Consider the following 16,817-nt stretch of genomic DNA (forward strand, 5'->3'; position numbering starts at 1 on the left):
TTAAAAAAACAAACATTTGAAACGGTGATTTTATGCAGTATCGTAAAAATAAATTTCTATATATTACTTTTTAAATGTTCTTCATACAGGAGTTTGTGACTCGCCCAGAGTCTGTTAATGTCACATGACCACCGTCACAACTAGAGCCCTTATCGCGTTTTGTAAACAACGGTACATGCGGCATTTAGCAACTTCCCCCTAGAGGAGCCAGGTTGCCTCTATGCTAGTATATCACTGGGGGGCGCCAGAAACAATATTTTTCATTTTGTTTATTTCAGCAGATGTAAGTAAGTAAGTAAGTAAGTAATTGTTATATTTATATAGCACTTTTTCAGACCAGGGTCACAAAACGCTTAAACAATCAATAAAGTATATACTTTAAAGGTCAAGATAAAACTGATAACACAACAGGAGTTCCAGAAAATCTAGGAAAAGCCTGAACAAATAAAAACGTCTTAAGATGTATCATTCAAAATTCTAAATAATGATGGCACATGTCGATTGTGCCTGGAATTACTTATATATATATCATTTAATTCAATTATTTATGTATAGATAGGCTGAATTCGTTTTTTTTATAATACCAATACCAAAAGAGTACTGAGCTACTGGATCAAACTATTACTCTAAGATTTTTATATTGGAATTCAAATGTTACGAATGACAGAAAAATGTTGAATTTTTAGAATTATTGGAATAAAAATATAAATACGTACTTTATTTTAAAATAATTACTTTGGAAAATGTTCTTTTTACTTTCAATATATAAAATATTGATGTTTAATTATGCAATAAAAATAATTAACCGTTTAAAAACCATTTAATTACATTCACCAGTGCCCGAAAATTTGACCTGAATTTCGACCTGAAAGTGGTTCTTGTCGGCTCTGTTAAAGTATACAGCAGCATAATACTGACTGTATATTCCTGGACAAGCTTCCTCGGAAAACCTTCTTTCCTGCCTCTGTTTCCCTGACCTTCTTTGAGGTACTTTGATGTTTAGATTTAAATGTTGTAAATCCCAGCTGGCCCTGGAAATGTTGAATAAACCGTTAGATGTTGGAAAAGAAAAAAAAAAAAAAGAATCAATGAAAACTGAGACATTGTCCAAGTGTTGACATCATCAGAAGCATCAAAACCAACTACATAAGCCACTCTAACTTGTGGAACTGTTGGGAGCCACTCAAAGGAAAATGTTGTCCACATCTATCTCGGTTATTAAACCACCGTTTTTATCACATCCTCCAGTTGCTACAGTGTACAATTACTGTGTGAAAGGTCACTGCTGCTGCTGTTGCTCTCTCTCGAACCCCCCTCCCCACCACGCCAAGCAATTTGTCTGACCCGGTTCAAGCATCCACTCGCAGACAGATCCAACATAATCCAGCAGATCTGTCCCGACCACAAGACTGTCAGGACAGCGGCGGGCACAGCTGGAGGCCTGCACCAAAAACACTCTGCAAACGGTAAAGAACAACACATTCCTGCACAGAAGAGCAAACTTCCTGCCACTGCCGAGGAGAATTAGAAACATTCTGTGTATTCAAGTCAACAAGTGGACTTTGACTGTGTTTTCCCAGCAATATTTTGTGTGTCCACACTCCTGCCTGCCAAGAGTGACAAGTATATAGTTGACTTGTGAGAGCCGACTCCAGGACAATCTCTGAACCCACAGGTTTTCCCATCTTTTTGAAAAGCAATCTGTGAAAATGGAGCGGTTTATATGAAAATATATCAGAATATAGAGTGGTTGTATTTAACATTTCAAATGTTAAACCTTTGAATCTTTTCGAATGTTTAGCATTGCATTTTTTTGTTTGTAATTTAATTCAATATTCTTTATATAGAAAGGTGGAGGACTCATTTTTCTTGAATTAAACATCAGAAAAACATCAGAAAAAAGCTAAAAAGTGTTGTTTGACATTCTAATTCCAATCATTCAAAAAGAAAATAAGTTCAATATAAAATGTTGGTACTATATTACCAACAGTTTAATGATAAAAAATAAAAACTCTCAATATACAGGTTATTGAATTTAATTGTGTAGTGAAAACAACTTGAACCTTAAATTCAATTCAATAAAAAGGTTCAAAAAATTCAATTGGAATCTCAAACTCTTTGTGAAAAGAAATCATTTATTTGATTATTTTAAAAACAAAAAGATTTAAACCTTTCGAAATTATGAATTTAATTACTCAGAAAAAAAGACCCAAGCCAAGAAAATGACAATAACAATAAAATAATTCAATAACAATTTCATACTCAATGTTTCATTGAATACTGTTTAAAATAATAGTTAATATAATTCAATGAAACAAATTCATAGTTTTAACTTTTGTAATGTTAGAGTCAACCAATCAATATTCTTATTCAGTTTATTAGAAATTAAATTTTAATTTCTGTCTTTTTATTGAGTAGGCTAAAATGTTTGATAATGGATAATAATAGAGGCCCCATGATTGGATGAAAGTTCAATTGAGTCGTTTTTTAAACTTTTTTTTGTCTTCAAGCGCTATGATAATAATGATAATTTAATTGTTTGAAATAATTAAACCTATCAATAAATAAATGGTTGATTTAAATGTTTAAACATTTCAATTAAAAAAAAACTATCTTCTGAAGCAACTGTTGTTGCAACGCCATGTCAAAAATAAGGGTGTAACATGGAATAAAGTCACTGTGTTACTCTGTGTGGGCCACAGCATGTCGTCCCAGACCTTGCAAAAGCAGTAGGTGTGAAATGTCTGCAGCTATTCGAAAGCGTCTCTCTGCGATCTGGGCTCGAGTGCGAACACAATGGTGCGCTTGCATAACACAAAGAAACCTCTTTATGTCGCAGGCCGTGCCCGTCCAAGACTGGGATCCTTTCAACTGGCCGGGGAATATGCTGACCAGCTGACGGAGTCTGCCCACCCCCTTCATAGACTTGAAACAAATCCCGACTGTTATCTCTTCTGATCGGCGCATCTGCCGTCTCTCGCTCTCAGTCCAGAGGCATTAAATCGATGGAGCCCAGACGGGTCAGTCACCTTCAGGACCGCCCGACACGACCTTCCTCCGCTGACCGCTCGTGTGAAACTGCACGGTCCGAGCATTTCTGCCCTCAACCCGATAACCACAACACAGGCTTATGAGAACCACAGCCCTCCACAAACAACCAACCCTATTTCTAGACATGACCCGGTGACCTTTGACCGACAGGTCTTAGTAACATCGGGGGCAACTTAACACCACAAACACAGTCGGGGCTAAAGAGCTGCTTCCATTAACCGGGATCACAGCTTGTGCTGCATATTCACTCGCTGCTATGAATAACAAGCAGATTGAAGTAGAGGCGACATAAGGCGCACAAAGAGAGGGTTCACGCCACTATTTAGGACACCTTGATGAATGTCTATTTGATTTATCAACATGGATCGAGTCGTGCAGAGGGACAACCAGGAGATGATCTTGAACCATGACCATCTAACCATTGGACAAAAATGCTTTACAGAGGATTCGAGAATCTGGCGAAACAATAGGGGCAATGATACGATATACAGTCATGACAGACAGTGACCGTAGGAACAATATTTTTGTAGTATTGTCAAAGTACTTGACTCTGGTGTTGCAGTATTTACAGACCACATGACAAAGGCATTAGTTTTGAAACCAAAATGTGTCCAAACATCAGCTTTAAAAGCTAAAAGAGTCGACCGTATCCTCTCATCCCCAGTCATTGCCTGAATCTTGCGTCCTTCCTGTAGCTGCGCAGGACTTGTTGAATGCCGCCATCTAGCGGCTGGATGTTTAAATGAAACACAAAAACCCTAAACCGGGGGTGGGCAAATACATTTCCTCAGGGGCCCCATTATATACTGTGACTGCTATAAGGGGCCATCAAGCAAAAAGAAAGAACAAACAAAAAAAGAACAGAAGAAATAAAAGGAAATTCTTAAATATGTTTTAGAGGAAATCTGTTCCTAAATTTGAACATTTTTATATGTTTTTCATCTAAGGATACAAAATGGGTATTTAATATATTTTTTAAATTTAAATTAAAAATAAAGTAAATCAAACATCTTACACCATAAAATAAGTTTTGTCATATTAAATTGAATTTTATGTTTTTAATTTTAAGAAGCTTGTTCTATCACGTTTTCAAATGGAATATATAATATAATATATACATACATACATATGTATAACAATAGACAAGAGAGAAATAAAAATAATAATTCTCAAGATCTTTAACCAGTTACATGTAGAGCTGTACTAGTAATGAAATTGTTAGATAGCAATCGGAAAGATTTAAAAACGGTCAATTTTATAGTATTATATTGACCTCACGCGGGCCGCATAGATAAGGTGGGAGGGCCACATGTTTTATTATAATAAAAAGAAAATAAAACTTAATAAAAATAGAAGAAGAATAAAGATATAAATAAAACATTTTAATCGATGAAGTGCATTTGAATATCAATGTGGTTTTATGACAAAAACAAACCCTGATGATACCAAGACTCTGCTGAACTTTAAATGATTTGAAGCTAAGAAGCTAAAAATATATATATTTGGGCTATTGGATCAAAGATAGTTCCGGACTTCTGCAGTAGAACTATTGTCGAACGGTATTGCTAACTAGCATCAAAGGCTACACACTGCGTCATAGTACTAGTCGACTAACTTACGATGACAGCAATAGCAGCATCAACTATGTCAGGGCAACAGTGTGAAGAGGACTGTCTGCGCTCACAAAGATTTTGCCTTTAATCAGAGGATCTGTTGGAATTAGAGGTCTGTCTGAGCCAGAGTCCCCCTCCCTCCCTATCCCCCCCTTCCATCCCCATCAGTGTGAGAAAGGTGAATGTGTGCAAGCGGGTCTTCAAACCGAGCACAAGAGCTGCCACACTGGGCCCACAAAAGCACCCTTCGGCGATCCATCTGTAAATGCAGCTTAGCATAATTCAGAAAAAAATACCAGACGGTGTGTACTGTGGTGCGACGCTAAACCCGCAAAGCAGCTTTCTCCCTCACCCACCTCTCTGTTGCCCCTATCCTCCATCTCCCCATAAAACTGTAAATAAATGGCACCATGGTGCCGACGTCGTCTTGTATCAAAAGATGGCTTTGAACGTAAATAAACGTCTTTAAACATCGCACAAAATTGTTGCTTCATTCATTTTCTACTCACCCTTGTGTCGACTATTATCAGAGTAATATCTTCCTTTTTAGAGTTTAGGGCAAAAATGTCTGCATGTGGCAGGTGTTGAAAGACTAAGACAAAAATATTCCAATAGTACTACTGGGTAAATATTGTGACCACTTCCGCAATATCACCGGGTTAATTACTACAGTAGACAGTAGACTCTAGGCGATATTTACCCGCAGTACTTCCTCTCTGTATCACTTGTTATTCTTTAAACTGTTGCTACATATTGAAAATATACAGCAGACTTGTTTTGGTTTTTCCGAGACAATTCCTCTTGTCGAGGCTTCAATGCAAGATGGACATTAGAGACGAGCATCATGGAGGTATTTGGATGTTTTTAAGTGTCTTTTGGGATGAAGAAGAAGATGAAGACAACTGAGCATCAGTCGCTTCATTAAAATTCACATACGTTTTTGCCAATAACTCTAAAAATTTCTCTAAAAATAATCCCAACCCGTGGTAGAAAATGAGGGAAATATCTTATTTTGGGTTAACTAATCTTTTAACTTTAACCCTTGTTTTATCTCAGGGTCAAGGGGACCCGAAGGCCCAAAAGTAAATGTAATTGTGTTATCCCTTCAGTTGCTTTTGGGTCAATTACATCCGATTTCCGGCCTTCGGGTCACCTCGACCCTGAGATAACACAAGGGTTAAAAGAAACATCTTGATGAAGGAGGTGAAAACGGCATATGGATGAAGAGGTGAAGACAGGATGAGGTGAACAGAAATAAAAAGAGACGAGCGTTTCCTACCTGCACCGTCTTCAGAACCAGGATGCATTGATCGCGGACATCCTGGAAAGGGCAGCGTTTGGAGAGCATGAGGAGGTGGGCCAAGATGTTGTTCAGATCACAGTTCGGGGGACATCCCGGCGCGCCAGGGGACGGAGGCGGCAGCGGACCGATGGCCTCGACTTTCCTCAGGATGTCTTGGCGAATGTGCTCCATGGCTTCGAATCTGGTGCTGGCATCCCGGCTTCCAAGTCCTTCCCACCTCCCGAGAGAATCCTGGTCCTGTGCTTCCATTTTTTGGGGAGTACTGCTTGACATTTTTTTGCAAACAGCTGAACCCAAAAGAAAATGCAATTATTGTCATTATTAATGTTAGTTTTTTTAATGGATATATTCAGAAAAAAACTACCACATATTATCCTGTTTGGTCCAGATTCCTACTTATATTCCACATAATTGGCGATCCAGGAAATCTAGTCTCACCTAATAAAGAACCACAGACTCTATACTCTTTAAACCCTGCCTGCACTCTCTTCTTCACTTCCCCACAAAGCAACTCTTTTTACTATTTCGTCTCGCTGCATCTTTAAATCCTCTTCCTCATGACTTGCTTCAAACTTTTCCTTCATCCATGGATGATGATGAAGACGTCTCTGGGATCACTTTAAGTCTGTGTTTCCTCATATTATCGTGTATGATGTCATCCTGAATATCATTTTAGCTGTTCTACATTATCCACTGTTTCTATAAGCATGTACCCTCTACCTACGATTAATAATATTTGCATCCATCCATGGATGGAACATTCATATTATCACAACGGTCACCTTTGTCTTGACTACTGAAAAATGTTACTTATTCTGGATTTTTTGTCGTCTGGGAAAACAAATCTGAGCTGAGAAATGCATCAAAAAGCTTATAGTTATTTAGATATATCTGTACAATTAAATTTAAAAACGCTGTGTCTTGCACGACTAATTTTAAACAGCATGTTCAATTTCATCAGTAAATAAAAGAAAGATTCATTTCATAAAGTTCTATGTAAGGAGCATAAATAATAATCCATGACGTCGAAATATTTTTTGCAGAAAACAATGCACGAGTTCATCAGTGTTTCTGTCTCCTCTGCTTTAAAGGACATAAAATCCCAACACGCGTGAATTGAATGCGTTTTAAAAAGAGAATAAACGTGAAGATTTCCAGTCACTCCTTTAAGGTTCATTCAATCTTTCTCTACCTTTTTTTTCTTTTCCTGACAGTCTTTCAAGCTGCTTTCACAAAGACACCAGAGCGAAAAAAAAACCCGCTTTACCAAGAATCGCACCGCGACACGTTCAACTCACAATGTCTGTCATGTATCTCGAGTGTCATTCTCAAATACTCACTTTATTCACATTCTTTGAGGCAGGTCTCGTGCAGCGGGGGCGCCTTGCTTCAGCACTGACCAGTGGCTCGGTCCCTCGGCGGGGACGGTGGGCGGGGACAACTGGCTGGTAAACACGAGACTGTCACCCGCGGGAGCCAATGAGCGAGGGCGTTTCGGACTCGATGGGCGGGGCATACGACTTACGCTTGCGTGATTGGTTTCTGGGCGGTCTCCATGCTCGTGGAGTAAGGGACTGTGGGTAATGAGTGCGACCCTAAGCGGTTTCTTCCGTCGATTGACTTGAGTAAAATACATCTCCCGTCGTGCACCTCGCCAGGATCCCCCACCACTCCCTCCCCTTTTCTGTTGTTTATCCCAAGATAGACAAACAGTCTCAGGCAGGAAATCAGAAAAAAAAAAGATATTTTGTTTAGACGTTTTTAATAGGTTTATAACTCACTTGCCCGAAATACAAATGTTCTAGCAAATGCATATGTTTATCACTAACATTTGTGTCAGTAGATTATTGGTTGAACAATCAAACAAAGATATTACTGAGGAGTAACAAGATAGTTTTGCAAGCACCATCAAATACACAGTTGATACAATACACCAGCATTCAAAGACATAACAATGCTTTCATAACTGAGAAGAATAGAGATATTTTAAGTTTAAGCAGCTTGTTTGCATGTCACTTCTATGTGTTTAACAGTGAGAAGCCTCCCTTTGTATTTCTGATTACAAGAGTCCTCTTTATTTGTATTTGTTAATACATATATATATATAAGATATTGTCATATTAGAGGAAGTGAAATTAAATGTTTGCACATAAGTGCTGAAATCATTTCTTGAGTTAAACACACACAGTAGAGACTTGTAAAAAATAGCTTCATGCACCATTTGATGAATGTTTTCATTGATACAAAAAAGAAATGGCAACAATAAAATTTGACTCAACAACAAAATCTGGTGCCAGAGATGGATGCCTCGGTGCTTGGTTCTGTTTTTCTATTGCACTCTATTTAATGTGTTATCGTATTTCATTCTTGTATTCTGTACCACGACCACAAAAAAATGGCAGTAAAATGTCTGATTCTGAAATGGGTTCCCCAATGAATATCGATGTTATTCCCAATGTGAAATGGTCCAGGTATTCTGCCTTGCGGACTTCCCACTGCAATACTATTAATTATAACTTTAATTCACAGTGCTTATTGCTCTAAAATGTGCAAATTATTACAAAAAATACATAATTTTCAGTCTGTAGAGATTGGGTTGGGTGGAATCCCCAGGGATCCCCTAGAACCAGCTGAGAGATAACAGCTGTGTTGGCCTGGAAATTATTTTGTATTCCCTGAAAAGAAATTGTGGAGGTTTTCGAGACATAGATAAGTCTGGGCTTCTTTACATCAGCTGCTGCCCCCACGTCCCTTGAATAAATGGAGGAAAATAATTGAAAGTAAGTAAGTAAGTAAGTAATATTTATTTATATAGCGCTTTTCCAGACCAGGGTCACAAGTATGTTTATTTTCATTTATTTATATTTTTCATTTAGGTTTAAATGATTGAAATTTGATTTTATATAATTATTCTTACATTATAACATGGACAGAGGAGCAAAGACACATATTGTGTAAATGTACGTTATAGAAACCAATACTAATAGGCAAAGAAGTAAACAGTAAAGATCGTTTATTATTTTAATTTTAAAGAATTGTGAAGCTGTTTACATCACTTTTTATTTTAACATTTAATAATAAACGTAAAGTGTTGTGAAAGTGAACACAGCGCAGGCGGAACTACAGTCATCATCATGCAGCACAAAGGAGGGAAATTTAAAGTGACGGGCTGCCGTAGCGACCGATTCTTCGAAGTTTAATGTTTGTTTTATTTTCATTGAATCCCCCAAAACACGTTGTACATTGTTTGTGTTTATTCCGGCGGCGAATCTCAAGACGTTATGTCAAAGAATGGACTCCTATCACAACCCGGTAACATTTCCTGGTTATGTGTTGCTACGTAGCCTGTTAGCTTTAGCATGTTGTTGTATTTTCAGTCAAAGCGCTTTTTTTTTTAATCCTGTCATGTTTATAACTCGATGTGTTGTTAAGTCAAATATAATTGACGTTTATATTACATTTATATATTTAATGTCGACAGTATAGTTGTTAAAAACTAACTAAACAGTTGTTAAAAAAGCGAAAACAACGTTAGTTGTTCTAACGTCTAAATAACGTACGTTGAGATTTACATTGATTTTAGTTAATTAAGCTGTAGGTAAATCGTCTTTTCCAGGTCATTTGAATTTTGTGTAAAAGTGTTTGAATTGTGTGCTTCTGACATGAAATCTGTCTGCAGGGTTTAAACTCACCATCCAAAAGCTACCTTGGCAGCCACTACCAACATCCTGACATAGTCCTACCAACCCAGAGAGTCCTAGACTTCCCTGCAGAGTCCTCTTCTGCTCACCAAACAAGCAGTCCGAGTCCTCCACAGAGAAGACCTAACATCGAGAGCAAGGGTAAGAGTCGGCCTTTCTTGTGTGCAGACGTTGCTTCTCCGTAGTAATGGACGTCTCTGTCTCAGCCGTCCTGGAAGCTTTGAATGCTCTTCAGGAAAAGATCAAGAAGTTGGAGAGAGAGCGACAAGAAACGAACACTCGCTACCAGACGGTCACCAGTGACTCCCAGAGAAACCGACCGATAACAACAGGGGCGCACAAGGTAGACGCCCAACCAACAAGGAGGGGAACCCAGAATGTCAGTGCGAACAAGAAAGGTATTTTTTTAAATGATCCCAGTAATATTCTTCAGTGTTTCATTTGTGATTTATTCATTTTTGAAGAGATCGACTCTAAGCTACGAGCTGCAGAGTCTCGCTGTCAGGTTTTGGGGAAGCAGCTGGAATACATGAGGAACATGGTGGAAAAGGTTAAAGTGGACAAAAACGCTGTGATGGAGAATCAAGTAAAGTATTTTATTCAAGATTCAAAGCGTTTATTGTCATAGGTACTACGTACCATGAAATTCTTACTTTGTACCCCCAACAAAAGTGCACAGTAAAAATAAACGTATATAAATAACTATATATACATTTGAAAGAATAAAAAATCTAAAAAAAACATAGCAACAAAAGTACAAGTAGTGCAAGAAGTTTTATGAATTGAATTCAACTGTTTATAGCAAAATATTTCGACTGCTTTACTAATAACTATTACTCACAACTCGTACTACTTTCTATTTTGATAGTTTTGTCATTTTCATTTACAGTTCATAATGACTACAGCTTTTAACACAATCCACTTATAATGCTGAGCAACAACTTTTCAATGTCAAAATTATTGTTACAACAAATCAAAAAAAGAATTTGAGCTTTTAACAAACAAAGTTTTAACATTAAAATGTTAAATTCAACTGTTCATTATTCTGATAGACTTCTTCTTCTGCATCTACTAATCATCTTTGGGCCATTACTTTAAAATAAAAAATGTAATTAATCTGATGTTAACCAGAGTTCCTGAGCGTTCATGGTAACCATCTGAGTATCTTTAGCTATTTTAACTGATTTTACTTCATCAACTACTGTGATTTTCACTGCACTTCCTCACTAATACCTTCTAAGACATTAACTGACATGGTCACTACTGTCCCAGTCAAGAAAATATAACATTTATTTTTTGTCATGGATTTTGTTGGACATCTTTTGAACCGAGTTTTCTTTTAATGTAGGCTTCGGCACAGAAGTCGAGCGTCTCTGACGGTCCAACACAGCAGGAGAAGCTGAAGAAACTCGAGTCCGAGTGTCTTAAACTGAGCAGAACGCAGAATCTTGCCGGGGTTTGTTTTTCTTTTCTTCTTTCATTGTAAAATGTTGAGAGATCAATTCGGTACATTTTTTTTAAATTTCAGGTGAAGCTCACACTTCTGGAGCAGAGACTTCAGAAAGAGGAGCAGGAGCGTAAAGTGGTACAAGAAAAGGCTAGTGAGGTCGCTCAAAAACACACCCGCACATCACCACCATTTTTGTTTTAAAAAGGACAATTGGATGATTGGACTAACATGAATATTTCATGAAACAGCTTCAGCGAGAGTTGGACCTCACACTCCAGCTGGTGTCACCATGTGCCAAAGAACCGAAGCGGGAAAAGGCGACAAAAAGGCCAAACTTGGTATTTAAAAAACGAAGGCTGCAGCTGATTTACACCCGGTTGTTGCGTCACGATGCTGCGTTTTATCTTCAGAAGACGCCTGGACAGAAGGAATTTGCCTCGCCGAGACACAAGCAGATGCCCTTCGTCGCAGGAACTGTAAGTTCACAACGTTTCTTAAACTCTTGTGGCTTTTTGCATACAGTACTTTATTACTATTTAAATATGTTGTAACAAGCTCCAGGTAGGGACTGCAAACCCCGCTGTTACGAATGGGTGTTTATGTAATAAACAAATCCACAGAACTTAGTGGGAGGGACTTATTACTGAACCCATCTTGCTTATGGTGCCAACAAAACGGTGAACTACCATGATGCCTTTCTACACACTGCTTTATTTATAGATGGCCTTTAAGTCTGTACATTCTGTATTTAAATTATATGTCTTTGTTGCCGTGTCATAGAGTCACCTTCTGTGTTTGGTTGGCTGGGCGGCAAAGCATTATAGGAGCTGTACTAGCACCGTAACTGAGAGGGTTGTGTCAAGGGACGAGGGCCCAATATTCATTTTTTAAGGTCGCAAGTTCAGTTATTTGAAGTTTTAAAAAAAATGAAACTGTCCCACCTTTCATTGAAATACATTATTTATCTTTCCTTTCTTTCACTGTTTGATTTCTGACGATCGACCTTTGATCCCTGAAGTCGCTCAGTCCGAGCCACTCGGTCCACGCCAACGTGCAGAGCATCCTGCACCTGATGAAGCACCACCAGCCTCAGCTGTGCGAGCGCATCAGCGCCCTGCAGCGGCCGAGCTGCAAGAAGAACCTCCAGAGGGACTTTCCTTCCCAGCACCGTGTCGAGCCGGAACCAACGCTCCCGAGCCTGGAGTCGCTGTCAGAAGTCCTCTTGGCCCTGCAGGACGAGCTGGGACGGATGAGCTTGTGAGATATTCGCCTTTTTTTTCCTGACCGCATTTTGTCCGTTTCGCTCGAGTGATGGTCCAGATGTTTGTCCGACAGTGAACACCAGGAGCTGGCGAGCCAGATGGAATCCACTCTGGACCAGGAGCAGCGGCGGGAGCTGCAGAGGGAGCTGGAAAGACTGGCGAACAGAATGGAAGAAAAAGGAGCTCATATCACCAAACTGAGACAACATCGAGAGACCGTACGTTCAGCATGAAGTTTTCTCGTTTCTTCATTCACTGGATTATAGTCGTTGATTTACTTCATCAACCGTTCACTCATTAAGTTCTATCCCTCTATCTGTTCCCTAACAATGTCTCAGTGCAGTGACCCCCGACCTTTTTTTGTACCGTGGACCGGTTCATGACCGGTTATGAATAAATGAGGGGCACACATAAGAACTTTTCTTTTCTCTGGTCTGTTTGTTTACAGAAAATATCACTGAAAATTGTTTGATAACAGCTCAAATGTCTTTTTAATAGTTTGATCATAGTTGAAATTTCAACTATCATAGTTGAAATCCGTTTAATTACAGTTGAAAATTGTTTGATTACAGTTGAAATCTGTTTAATTACAGTTGAAAATTGTTTAATTACAGTTGAAAATTGTTTGATTACAGTTGAAAAAAGTTTGATTACAGTTGAAAAAAGTTTGATTACAGTTGAAAAATGTTTGATTATAGTTTAAAATTGTTTGATTATAGTTGAGAAAAGTTTGATTATTGTTGAAAAATGTTTGATTATAGTTTAAAATTGTTTGATTATAGTTGAAAAAAGTTTGATTACAGTTGAAAAATGTTTGATTATAGTTTAAAATTGTTTGATTATAGTTGAGAAAAGTTTGATTATTGTTGAAAAATGTTTGATTATAGTTTAAAATTGTTTGATTATAGTTGAAAATTGTTTGATTACAGTTGAAAAAAGTTTGATTACAGTTGAAAAATGTTTGATTATAGTTTAAAATTGTTTGATTACAGTTGAAAAAAGTTTGATTACAGTTGAAAAATGTTTGATTATAGTTTAAAATTGTTTGATTATAGTTGAGAAAAGTTTGATTATTGTTGAAAAATGTTTGATTATAGTTTAAAATTGTTTGATTATAGTTGAAAAAAGTTTGATTACAGTTGAAAAAAGTTTGATTACAGTTGAAATCTGTTTGATTATATTTGAAATCTGTTTAATTACAGTTGAAAATTGTTTGATTACAGTTGAAAAAAGTTTGATTACAGTTGAAAAAAGTTTGATTACAGTTGAAAAAAGTTTGATTATAGTTGAAAAATGTTTGATTATAGTTTAAAATTGTTTGATTATAGTTGAGAAAAGTTTGATTATTGTTGAAAAATGTTTGATTATAGTTTAAAATTGTTTGATTATAGTTGAAAATTGTTTGATTATAGTTGAAAAATGTTTGATTATAGTTTTAAAAAGTTTGATTATAGTTGAAAAAAGTTTGATTATAGTTGAAAAAAATGTCCTCTAGCTTCTGCATCTGTTGAATTGAAATTGTATAGAAAATATAAATGTAATAGTGAATTTAAATAATCTAAAGTTTATTTGAATCTTCTTGTCAAATGTAAATTGTTTGTCAATATTAATAGTTTCCATTTAAGATTAAACTTTTCCAAATTAAAAGTCTTATTATAAATGCTTAAATACACACTGAAGTATCTTTCTCTCTGGTTCCCCCGTCAGGTCCAAACCCTGAAGCTGGGTCAGTGCACCAGTGAAGTCCAGAAACAGAGGAGACCAGTTCCTGCTCCTCCTCTCGGGCCCAAACAGAGCAAGAAGTCAACTCTGGTCGCTCAGAAAAACCTGCAGATCCTCCGAGAGACTCAAAAGCTCCGCAGCTGTTTAAAACAAGACGATCTCTTGTGGGAGCCTTGAAGAGCCGGACCCCCTCGTGCGGCCCCCGCTTTGATGCCACAGCTGATTGAACAGAACCTCCCCCCGGGGGTCTCCTGTTTGTCCTCGTCTGAAGACTTCTGCCTGTGGAGAGTTTGACTCTTTTTTAATGAAATGTGTGACCAAACTATTTTAAACATTTTTATAAGAACAAATGTTGCTGAGCTACTGAAGGTCAATGAAGGTTGAAATGTCTGTTTTAATTATGTTGAAACAATCTCTGTGTAGGGTTTAGGTCCGACTTGAACGACTTAAAGACTAGCTTTGCCTCGATTCAAGTGTCACTCATGATGTCAGCGTAAAACTCTAAAATCGATATATATCGGATTCACCAAAAGTTGACCTTTTAGTTCTAAATAAAACTTGTTTTCTGACTTAATTTCCTACTTTTTTTAAATTTCATTTGTTCATTTAATGATATTATTTCCAAGATAAACATTGTATTTAAAAACATTCAATAGATTTTGCCATCATACTAGCTCAATATTAACGACATAAATAAAACAATTAAAACTTATCAATTTATATTGACTACCTTGACATGATTTGAGTTTAAAAGTTTAAATAATTTTGATCCTGTCAGTAGACAGTAGTAGTAGTCAGTAATATGCTTGTCAAAGATTAATGTCGGTCCCTCACAACAGCCCCTCTCTTAAATGTGCTCTGGTAAGATAAGATAATTCATTTCTCAACCCTGGTCTAAATATTGCCAAGTCATCTGCCTGTTCAACATTCGACCACTAGATGTCAGCCTTGAGGCGCCACGAACACAAGTGAGTTGACGTCACAAGAACATTCAGGCCTCATTTCTGACCTCGACTTCATGACTCAAGAACATCTTTGTCTCGTTTATTGACCAGCAGACTTGCTCAGGTCCAGCATGAGTCCTGGGCACTGGTCCAGAGTCTCAGTGTTTTGTTTCTGTGGGAGATTTGATTAGAGAGCAGGACTGGAGTCAGCATCCTTATGGTCACACGTGTCCTCCTCCACTCTCTGACTGCTTCACTCTGTCCAACCGCAATGTGTGTGTGTGAGATAGAGTGTGTGTATGTTCAGCTTTGAAAGCAGAAGTTTTTATTGTGAGAGTGAAGTGAAACTGTTTCGTCCGGAGGACAAACTCAGTGATGCTTGTAATTATTTTTTAAACAAATGTGAGTTTAATCTCTTAACCTGTTGTTACTTTATGACTCAGTCAGTCATCAGTCAACGTTCACAATCCTTTCCTTCACAACATCCTTTTTAATGTTCGACTTGTTACATATTTACTGGATATTTCAGAGTCATTGACCTCCTGATGGAAAAATGATTATGACTTAAAATTTCTGGTGCATCTTGGGTATAAATAAATGAGAGCTTTTCTATTCTCTGGTCTGTTTGATTACTGAAAATATCACTGAAAATTGTTTGATAACAGCTCAAATATTTTTTTAATAGTTTGAATATTTGAAATTTATTTCATCACAGTTGAAATCTGTTTAATTACAATTAAAAAATGTTTGATTAAAGTTGAAAATAGTTTGATTATAGTTGAAAAATGTTTTATTATAGTTCAAAATAGTTTTATTACAATTGAAAATTGTTTGATTATAGTTGAAAATTGTTGGATTATAGTTGAAAATTGTTTTATTAAAGTTGAAAATTGTTAAATTATAGTTGAAAATGTTCGATTATAGTTGAAAAATGTTTGATTATAGTTGAAAATTGTTTGATTATAGTTCAAAAATGTTTGATTACAGTTGAAAAATGTTTGATTATAGTTGAAAATTGTTAAATTATAGTTGAAAATGTTTGATTATAGTTGAAAATAGTTTTATTACAATTGAAAAATGTTTGATTATAGTTGAAAATAGTTTGATTATAGTTGAAAATTGTTAAATTATAGTTGAAAATGTTTGATTATAGTTGAAAATAGTTTGATTATAGTTGAAAAATGTTTTATTACAGTTGAAAATTGTTTGATTATAATTGATAATTGTTTCATCACATTTGAAAATTGATTTATTATAGTTGAAAAAATGTTTAAAAACAGTTGAGAACTGTTTGAATATCTTATAATTGCTTGATTACAGCGGGAATTCAATGATTGTGTGTATACGTTTCTATCCCATGAAAATAATTAGCAGCATCTAAGGAGTCTAACTATTTAACTGTTTTACTGACATTCAGTACGATTCCATATAAGACATCTGAGCCATGGTTCTTGTTAAAGCCTTAAAACGCAAGATTGAAAAGATTGTTTCTGGCTCCCCCTAGTGTCGAGGCAGCATAACTTTAATGTTGTGGCTCTTCGGTAACTCATCTGACATCAAAAAGTCATCGTCTTTGACTCACTGAAGTAAAGCAGTTCAGTGGTCGTGTGTGGAACAGCATCGTTAAAAGATACGCTAGAAGCTTCTACTGCACGAGTTGTGACCGTTAAATAAAACATGTCTGTGTTCTTTTCGTTTTTGTCAGTCTTTATCTTCACAACTTCTTTCATAACTGATCGATTCTTATGCAAGACGGAACAAGAACTCTCCA

At 36.8% G+C, this 16,817-nt stretch overlaps 2 protein-coding genes across 3 annotated transcripts in view; one reads left to right on the forward strand and one right to left on the reverse strand.

Annotated features, from left to right (window-relative positions):
• sesn1 (sestrin 1) overlaps nt 1–6,232 on the reverse strand; it is a 52,601-nt gene extending 46,369 nt beyond the window's left edge. Inside the window, exon 1 of the mRNA XM_087805139.1 lies at nt 5,944–6,232. Coding sequence (XP_087661265.1) covers nt 5,944–6,216 — 273 coding nt within the window. The 5' untranslated portion in view covers nt 6,217–6,232. The remainder of the gene's footprint in view (nt 1–5,943) is intronic.
• Nucleotides 6,233–9,122: 2,890 nt separating this feature from the next.
• Nucleotides 9,123–14,676, forward strand: cep57l1 (centrosomal protein 57, like 1). Of its 2 annotated transcripts, none has more exons than XM_087805141.1 (11): nt 9,123–9,279; nt 9,647–9,809; nt 9,875–10,066; nt 10,133–10,254; nt 11,017–11,124; nt 11,197–11,274; nt 11,367–11,456; nt 11,529–11,594; nt 12,137–12,375; nt 12,454–12,598; nt 14,088–14,676. In XM_087805141.1, exons 1-11 carry the CDS (start codon nt 9,259–9,261, stop codon nt 14,277–14,279), a joined length of 1,416 nt encoding a protein of 471 aa, XP_087661267.1. In that variant the 5' UTR covers nt 9,123–9,258; the 3' UTR covers nt 14,280–14,676. The 2 variants fall into 2 exon arrangements, with proteins under 2 accessions (XP_087661267.1, XP_087661268.1); XM_087805142.1 differs by having other exon boundaries at nt 11,197–11,265.
• Nucleotides 14,677–16,817: the final 2,141 nt, after the last annotated feature.

The sequence above is a fragment of the Callionymus lyra genome, chromosome 13 (genome assembly GCF_982586985.1).
Source record: "Callionymus lyra chromosome 13, fCalLyr1.hap1.1, whole genome shotgun sequence".
Taxonomy (NCBI): domain Eukaryota; kingdom Metazoa; phylum Chordata; class Actinopteri; order Syngnathiformes; family Callionymidae; genus Callionymus; species Callionymus lyra.